Source organism: Silurus meridionalis, chromosome 9, assembly GCF_014805685.1.
Source record: "Silurus meridionalis isolate SWU-2019-XX chromosome 9, ASM1480568v1, whole genome shotgun sequence".
NCBI lineage: Eukaryota > Metazoa > Chordata > Actinopteri > Siluriformes > Siluridae > Silurus > Silurus meridionalis.
Window position 1 is genome coordinate 13854163 of NC_060892.1, and position 9244 is coordinate 13863406.

Below are 9244 nucleotides of genomic sequence, written 5' to 3' on the forward strand. Positions count from 1 at the left end.
GTGTGTGTGTGTGTGTGTGTGTGTAATAACCACAAGCTCTGCACTGTTTATGCCCATGTCTGCGCACAAAATGTTTGTGGTATTTCCTGTCTCTCACTCAGCTATATCTGTTCTTATCTGTTTTCACTGTGAGCATTGCCAAAAAAAAATTTTGTTCACTTAAAAAAAAATGGATTTAATTGTATATCATAAAAAAGATACTTCCCAATACTTGAAGGAATAATTTATAATGGATAACCCATCTATAGGCCACTACAGGTTTACAGGTACAGGTTAGCTTCCTACCTGGAAGGTCGCTTATACAAGGTAACATGGAGGGGATCCACATCTGCCCCGTTCAGACTCACCACTAGGGTACCACAAGGCTTGGTATTTGGTTCACTCCTTTTCTCCCTCTATATCATTCCATTGGTGAAGTCATATCCTCACATGGGTTTTCTTAGAACTGCTATGCAGATGAATCTCAACTCATCTTTTCTTTCCATCCCTCAGATACCACAGCTTCCGCTCGGATCTCGGCATACTTGAAAGACATATCTTCATGGCTGAGTGCTCATCAACTAAAACTCAACCCCAGCAAAACAGAACTGGTGATTCATCTCCAGGTCAAGATCTCCGAATAACTCTACATGACTCTCTGCTTTCCCCTTCAGCCACTGCTCTTAACCTTGGGGTAACTATGGACAATCAAATGTCATTCTTCTCACATGTCACTAATGTGGCTTGTTCCTGTCGATTTCTTCTCTACAACATCTGAAAGATTTGACCATTTCTGTCCACACAGGCTGCCCAGGTGCTTGTTCAGTGTCTTGTCATTTCGAGTCTAGACAACTGCAACTCTCTGCTGGCAGGTCTTCCTCTAAATGGTATTCATCCACTGCAAATAATCCAAAATGCAGCTGCATGTCTTATGTTCAATCTGCCCAGGTTCTCCCACACCACCCCACTTCTGTGCTTCCTTCAATGGCTTCCAGTAGCTGCACGTGTCAGATTCAAAACACTGATGCTTCCTTACAAGGCCAAAAATGGACCAGCACCATCTTAACTCAGAGACCTCATCACACCTCGCACTGCACCACGCTGTCTGAGATCCTCCAGCACTGCTCAACTCGTACCACCTTCTCTCTGAATGAGAGGTAAGTACACTTTAAGGCTCTTCTTTGTTCTGGCACCGAGGTGGTGGAATGAACTTCCCCTAGATGTCCGTACAGCTGCTATCTTTAAGCAACGGTTGAAGACCTACCTTTTCCGAAAAAAAACTTAAATTAGCACTTTCCAAGATTGCTTTTTAGAATTCAATGGTTATATTCATATTATGTTTGTAATCTAGCATAACAGTGTAGATTTATTTATTGCTAGAGACTCAAAGCACTTTTGTATGTCACTCTGGACAAGGGCGTCTGCTAAATGCCGCAAATGTAAATGTAAATTACATTAGGTTTAGGTGTTGTTTAACTTTGCCACTATAATGGTAAAAGTACAAAGACAATGAAATGCAGTTAGCATCAAACCAGAAAAGCAGACAGCTTTATAATTATGCTACTGTAGCATTTTCCTTATCATATGCAAACTTTAGATATGGGGAGGGGGAGGTGATTTTGATTATATGATCACGATTTGCAAACAATACTTTTGACAGATGTCCGTAAGGTTGGCCAACAGTGTTTCACTACATGCTGTAGTGCATTCTGAACAGTGTGTAGTTATTTAAACAAACTGTGATGCAGCTGGTAAGGATGCTTACTATGACACAAATATACATGTCCAACATGATCTGAGGAGCAAGCTTTCTTTACTCTCCCCAAAAAGGTACAGGTGCTGCTTTGCTGTGTTAAAAATAGAGAATGCATTTAGGTTGCAGACGAGGTCAGAGATGTTGCAGACAGGCAGGAGCTTGAGGCCAGACATGCTCTACCTCAGTCCTATAAATGAAATTTGGTTTAAGCTATAGTGAATAATGTCTACAAAACAAGTTAAGATATGTAATTAAACGCCAAACAGTACTTTTCAAGTGTAAATTAAATTTACAGCTTTACTGCTGAATGTTGGATAGCACTAACACTAGAGATTCCTTATGTAGATGTTTAATTGTTACATGGTAAACCCATAATCATATAGAATATAACATACAATAAAGTAGGATAGATAATGCTTTATACACAGAGCAGCAGAAAACAAAGAGCTAGAAGAATGTGGCTAAAACAATACAGTTTTTAAAAACAGAAATTCAAAATTACATACAGGGATCAGCTCTGGTTAGCTCTGGTGGTCTGGAGGGAAAATATTCAAGATATCCATGACAAGCAAATATAGAGCAATGGTTATATATTTTCTAACCAGTCTATGTAGAGCATCCGTGAGTAAGTTGCTAATAGAGCTACTACTAAAAGATTATACAATATCTGACTGACGATGTTTGTGTGTATACTTGTGTTTTATTTTTATTATTATTATTTATTATAATTTATTATTATTTCCTTTTTTTTTTAAAGAAAGCTATAATACAATATTGTATTAAACACATTTCCAGGTTAAGTTAATGTTATGTAATAGCTGTTTAATTATTTTTCTTTTATCACTAAAGTTAATGACTAATTTATAGTTGTTACTTAATACTAGAATAAAAGATGAGGACTTGAGCGGTTTAAAGATTAGAAACAGAGCTAAAAGTGTAAATGTTGAACACTCACAAACCACATGCGTGCATGCTATTTTCAACAGTGCACTTTATGTCCTTAGGGACTTTGAACAGTGAGGTTATTGTATTGTATTGTATTTGTAGAGAAGTTAAAATATATAAAAATACATGATACATTTCCCTAAACACTCAATAATGATACGACTGGTTTCTTAGGTATTTTCCTACAAGCAACTATCAAGTTTCCAAATATCAAGTTTAGCTATGTGTTTATCCCTTACCACTCAGTAAAGCATTTAAAGCTGCCTCATCTCGCATTTCCTCTCACAGACACCCACAGAGAGCGAGAGCGAGAGCAAGAGCGAGATCGAGAGAGAGAGAGAGAGAGAGAGAGAGAGAGAGAGAGAGAGAGAGAGAGAGATGGCTCGGCTGGATGTTACAGAAATCTTTCACGGCATCACTTTTCCTGGACACTTACATACTCAAGAATCTCTTTGTTATGCTACTGACTTTAAATTTCAGGATGCAGATATATTGATAGTCACCTACCCCAAATCAGGTAGGCTCAAATGAAAACGTTAATATGTGTTTGTGTGTGTTTGTGTGTGTGTGTGTGTGTGTGTGTTTAAGTCATTTAATGTTTCTTTTTCTTTCATCTTACCATAGGGACGACATGGATGCAAGAACTAATCACTCTGGTATTATGCAGAGGAGATCCAAAAATATCTCAAACACAACCTAACTGGGCACGGGCTCCATGGATTGAACAATACTACTGCCCTAACATTCTAAAGGCTTTAAAAGGACCTCGGCTTCTCACCACTCATCTGCCATACAAAGTCCTGGCTCCTGCACTCCAAGGCTCCAAGGCCAAGGTGTGTGTGTATATATATATATATATATATATATATATATATATATATATATATATATATATATATATATATATATATATATATATATATATATATATATATATATATATATATATATATATATATATATATATATATATATATATATATATATATATATATATATATATATATATATATATATATATATATATATATATATATATATATATATATATATATATATACAGTGGAACCCACTTATCTCGACCTCGGTTAACTCGACAACCCTATTAAGTCAACGTTTTTGAAGTGGAACCGCCAAATTCTCGCTTTGTCTAAGCATTTTTTATCGGTTATGTCGCCAAACCCTGATATCTCGAGCACAAGGGGGGGAAAAATTTGCCATTTAACGTCAGTTATTTCGATCGGCACTGTGCAGCCGCAGAAAAACTCGCGAAAGTGGCCGAAAAATCAAGCCTTACAGATGCTACAGGTGTTGTATTGTATACTGGTGAATCTTTGCTGTTAGTTAGTGCACATATGCCTTTTGTTGTTAAATGTTATGCGATGAACGGGAGGCGAAAGCCCCGCTTGGTAGGAGCGCGGCGCGACGCGGCGCTTGGTAGGAGAAAAGCGCAGCCGTTGAGAGAGTGCCGGTGGGAAGGCACGTACCGGGATACGCATGAGCGATAACAACGACCGCCGTGAACCAACATATACCAACAATAACGGACGGTGAGAGTGTGGACGTTTAAATAGGAGCTGGTGATGATGCTAAACGAGCACCATATGTGTGCGATTTAATCCGGGAGCTTCAGAGAAAGCGGCCGAGAAAGCACCTGCCACGCCGAAGGGGGCGTGGCAGGTGGTTTCCTGACAGTTAACAAACATGTATGTACATTTTTATAGCATGCCTTTATCAAACAAATCGCGGCAACGCTGTTGTGTAAAAAAACCTCCAAAAACACATGCATGCACATTCTCATTTATTAACGCACATCATGTACATAAAGAAATTTCAAGCATGTTAATATATTGCCGCCATATTGATTTTCGTTTATCTCGATCATCGGTTATCTCGATGCTTTTTGGCAACACCCTAGGACATCGACATAACCGGGTTTCACTGTATATATATATATATATATATATATATATATATATATATATATATATATATATATATATATATATATATATATACAGAGAGAGAGAGAGAGAGAGAGAGAGAGATCTGTTTTTTATTTAATTTATACTGTTTTAGGTGTGGCTTCTGTTTGACTGTTAGCAGTTTCTCCTGCCAAGCTAGTTCTTTTGGGCAGGCACCCATTTATGAATTCAGTATTAGGACATCCATTTATCAAGTATTAGGACACTCAGAATTTTGTCCCTAAACACTACTTTAGTGGATTCAAATTAAAGCCGATGCTGTCACTTGTAATTATGCATTCATTTTAAATATTGAATCTCTTTTCTCCTGATTAATTTTTTACAAATTAAGAGATAAAAGCAGTCTGAAGTTGAGGTCTAGTTCCAAGATTCAGTCAGTCTTTATTATTATGTATGTTATTTTATTTTAATTAAAGTTGAAAGTCTATAGTTCAGTCACATCTTTACTGCTTAATTTTAAAACCATTGTTATGTATAGAGGCAAAAATGTCTGTGTCTTGTGTTAAAAAAGTCATCTTTGTATGGTAGGGGGTGGCAAACATAATGAACGTGTAGGTCAAGACAGTATATCTAATAAGCACACAAATTTTTTATTAAATATAATTTAAAAGAAACTATTATGGAGTATATAATGGGCGTAAAAAGTGTATTACAGATAATGCATAAACACTATTGTGAATATTTCTACCCAAAGTACTGCTTCACACACTTTCAGTGGTCAAACATTTAGTTTTAAATTCAGGGTGATTCTTTGCGTGTCTGTTTGGATAGGTTTAGCACACAGCCTCTCATTGTAATTGGTGGCGAAAATTTCACCCTGAAGAAGAACAAAGGGAATTGTGCCTGAGTTCAGTTGCGCAATCAGAAATGTGTTTTAAGTCTTAGAGAAGAGCATATAATGGTTTTGTATGCTCTCAGTAAATCTGAAACAAGAGGAATTAAGTGAAAGACTTGATCAGAATGAATCTAAAATCGTTTTATATACTTTACTGCAGAATTCTTTACAACTAATCAGCACCAAGAAATGAGAAAATAAAACTAACACACATCATATATTGGACACATCTCACCTATGACCCAAACACAAGGCAAACAAGCTTGTCCATAAAGCCCCCTGGAAGCAAAAAAAAAAAAAAAAAAAAAGACTTTGACATAAAGATACAATCTAAGGAGAACATTTTACAGATTGTATCATGGCTGACTGTGCTGGCAAATCATCCCAAGACCTTTATTCACAATTAGTTAACATTATTTTTGTTACATATGCACTGATTGCATGATAGCAGAAGCAGATGCAAGTGTTGTGAAGCGTGTTTAGCAAACATAAAATAGGCAAACCAGATTAGCAAACAGAATGGACTGAAACAGCTTGGTGATCGAAAATCTGTGAGTTACAAAGTTACTAATATGAAACACAAACAAAGGTGTATTTAAACACACATTAATGTGACTCAGTAGAAACAGTGTGCACAGTGTGGACTTTTAGCAATTGTAAATTGAACCATGTACTCTTCACTATGAATTGCTTCCTGCTTTTAAAACTGTTTAAATATCTGGTTTCAGGTCATATATGTGGCAAGAAATCCTAAAGATGTAATAGTATCCTATTACTACTTCCATAAAATGGCCAACTTCCTAACAGACCCAGGAACTTTCTCTGAGTTTCTGAGTTCTTTTCTGGATGGAAAAGGTTAATATTTTTTCATATACTGATAAACTGATATCTTATTTGACATAAATGTCTGAAGCTATATTTTGTTTTGTAGTGTACTATGGGTCTTGGTTTGATCATGTAAAAGAGTGGACCAACAATGAAAGAAACAATGACCACTTTCTGTATATAACATACGAAGAGATGTGGGAGGTAAGATAACCTTCTAGGCTGATTTTGTACATAGCGATGGTTGGTTAGAATATTGAATGAGATAGCTAAAGCAAATATCATTCCTTTTAGTATTATGAAACAATAAGAATTAAGCCATGTATCATGGAGGTTCATTATACGCATCACAATAATGCACACTAATTAAACAAACAAATTTTAAACAAGTATAGTGGATGCAGTGTTATTACCAATCCACAAAAAATCTAGTTCTATAACTCAAAACAGGAATCAGTCTAGGATTGAAAGCAATCCACTCCAGCCTCTAGGAATTGTTATTAAAGCCTATTTTAAAGTCAGTGAAATATCATTGTAATAAATTCTTTCAAACATGTAAGCACTAACGGGTCACTAATTTGGAGCAGGACTTGCATGGTTCTTTGGAGAAAGTAAGCCAATTCCTACAATGCCCTCTACTGGAGCATGAGTCGGCCAGTGTGAAGAATAACTGCAGCTTCAACACGATGAAAGATAACTGCATGGTGAACTATACCTTGATTCCACAGGAGATCATGGACCACAGCAAGGGCAGGTTCATGCGGAAAGGTAAGACTTTCACAAACAATATCTCAGTTGCTAAATATAAATTAAAGCAGGCTATCATTTCCCACCAAAGATTTAAGAAATTATTTTATTTTATTTTTGCACTAAACAGACAAGCTCTGATTCTTAACTTTTCTTGTAGGTCAGGTTGGAGATTGGGTCAACACTTTCTCCAAGGAGCAAAGTCACATCTTTGATGTAGTGTATAATTCTAAGATGGTGGATTCCATGCTGACATTTGTGTGGGAGAGAAAAAATCCAGTGTAAACAGAAAACTTACTTTTATCTTACACCACTTGACACATTCATTTAATAGGAGATTGATCTTGATTGAATTATTATTATTATAATTATTATAATTATTATAATTATTATAATTATTATTATTATTATTATTATTATTATTTTAATTTTTTTTTTATTGTTTTTAAATCAGTCATTCCATTACCTTCACTGTCAATTTTGTAGTTATCAACCTCACCAACCTCATACTGTATAATCCATTATTATCTTATATATTATATTGATGTGCATATGTGTACATTCTGTATGTTTTTCTTTGTAATAGAAAAAATAAATTCACAATATTATTATTATTATTATTATTGAGCTTGAACAGGATAAATAGTCTAAAAACAAAGCCTGAAAAGAGTAAAGTAGAGTTAATTATAATGAACTACATTGGACCTCTTACTTTTAACATATCCAGACTTTTAACATTCACCAGAAATCAATAAGAGACAAATGATGTCCATAACCGGAGAGCACACAAACATGCTGCTAGTTTTTTATGTAACTATTTGTATAAAAGCTCCCTAAACCTGAACCCTGAAACTAAATACTAAATACTCAACTATTTAAGAGTCAATAGACAGATACAGATATCTGTATCAACCATGTAGGAATTGCACTTTATACATGGGTCACCACATATTTTAAGAATAAGATGCATAAGTATAATATAATCATAAATTAATTTGTTATTTTTAATACTTAAATGCAAATAAATTTCACCTAACTCAAGAGTTCATGAAAGATTTGTTTATGCTTAATGGTCTCCAGCAAATCTTTATTGCTCCTTTTTTCATAGATGCTCAAACATCTCTGTTCTGTTCTATTTATCTATAAATCACCCATTTCTAAAGAAACTATTCATAATTCATTCTTCAACTATTAGAATCTAGTTAGGAGTTAGGGTGTGGTTGCTTGTTCAGATTGAATTTATACACATTAAGTGCCATCTGCTGATCTAAGGTCTTAGGCTAAAAGTTTTCATTACAGTTTGTAATTTAAGCACATCATCATTGGAAGTGCATATCAGATGTGCATCTATTCATGAAGAGGAAATTAATTTTGTATTACAATGCGTTTAGCTTCATTGGTGACCTTAAAACGTTATGAAACATAATAATGGAACATGATGTACATGACCTTTTGATCTTTTTTGTGCAACTGAGCAGAAGTAAATGGATTAGCAGTTCCTTCCTGTCTTTCAGTGTAGATAGAAGTATCTTTCAGTGTCTTTTTCTGCCTTTCGGTGTAGATAGAAGTGATCTATAAACATGCACCATGACATGAACTAGGCATTTTAAGCATTTTTAAAATTGCAGATATTCATTAAACAATTATTTTCAAAGATCACTAAATGAGGATTTCATCTTTTAGGAATATATATATATATTTTTTTGTATCTTTTAACCTTGAAATTTTGTGTTCCAGACCGGCAGCCTCCCATCTACCTATAAATACAGTGTAAAAAAAAAAAGAAACAAAATTAAAGCGTCAAAATGAACAAGATTTTTTTAAATAATAAAACATCACATGCACAGCATTAAATTTAAGCTTCAATCCTTAGAATAAATTTGGCTATAAACTCTACATGCCTTTTAAAATGCAGCAGCTCTTTCAGAAGACCATCACCAATCTAAAAATGAAAGACTAAGGAGGTTTATAAGAAACGCATTTGTAGAGCTTAACAGAGGAAGCAGGCTTTCTAATAAAGAAAGCAGTGTTTATCGAGGATGAGCTGCACAAGTACACCACAAGAGCATGCATTTGGCATTTTCATTAGTGAAAGAAGAGATGAAAGTCGTTACTGAGGCAAATGCGTTAAAGTGCACGATATGTAAAATCAAGCCGCTGCTATTGCAAATC

At 35.0% G+C, this 9244-nt stretch overlaps 1 protein-coding gene across 2 annotated transcripts; it reads left to right on the forward strand.

The window, feature by feature from the left end:
• Window positions 1-2987: 2987 nt before the first annotated feature.
• Window positions 2988-7680, forward strand: sult5a1 (sulfotransferase family 5A, member 1). 2 transcript variants are annotated; one of them, XM_046856929.1, is made up of 6 exons: window positions 2988-3197; window positions 3305-3513; window positions 6229-6355; window positions 6432-6529; window positions 7054-7093; window positions 7233-7680. In XM_046856929.1, the coding sequence occupies exons 1-6, from the start codon at window positions 3059-3061 to the stop codon at window positions 7355-7357; spliced, it is 738 nt and encodes a 245-aa protein (XP_046712885.1). In that variant the 5' UTR covers window positions 2988-3058; the 3' UTR covers window positions 7358-7680. The 2 variants fall into 2 exon arrangements, with proteins under 2 accessions (XP_046712885.1, XP_046712883.1); XM_046856927.1 differs by having other exon boundaries at window positions 2990-3197; window positions 6913-7093.
• Window positions 7681-9244: the final 1564 nt, after the last annotated feature.

Bases quoted from the DNA above. Each gene is read 5' to 3' on its own strand.
- sult5a1 (XM_046856927.1), top strand. From the start codon at position 3,059: ATGGCTCGGCTGGATGTTACAGAAATCTTTCACGGCATCACTTTTCCT. The intron at 3,514-6,228 runs GTGTGTGTGTAT...ATCTGGTTTCAG, and splicing joins TCCAAGGCTCCAAGGCCAAG to GTCATATATGTGGCAAGAAA. The intron at 6,356-6,431 runs GTTAATATTTTT...TTTGTTTTGTAG, and splicing joins TTCTTTTCTGGATGGAAAAG to TGTACTATGGGTCTTGGTTT.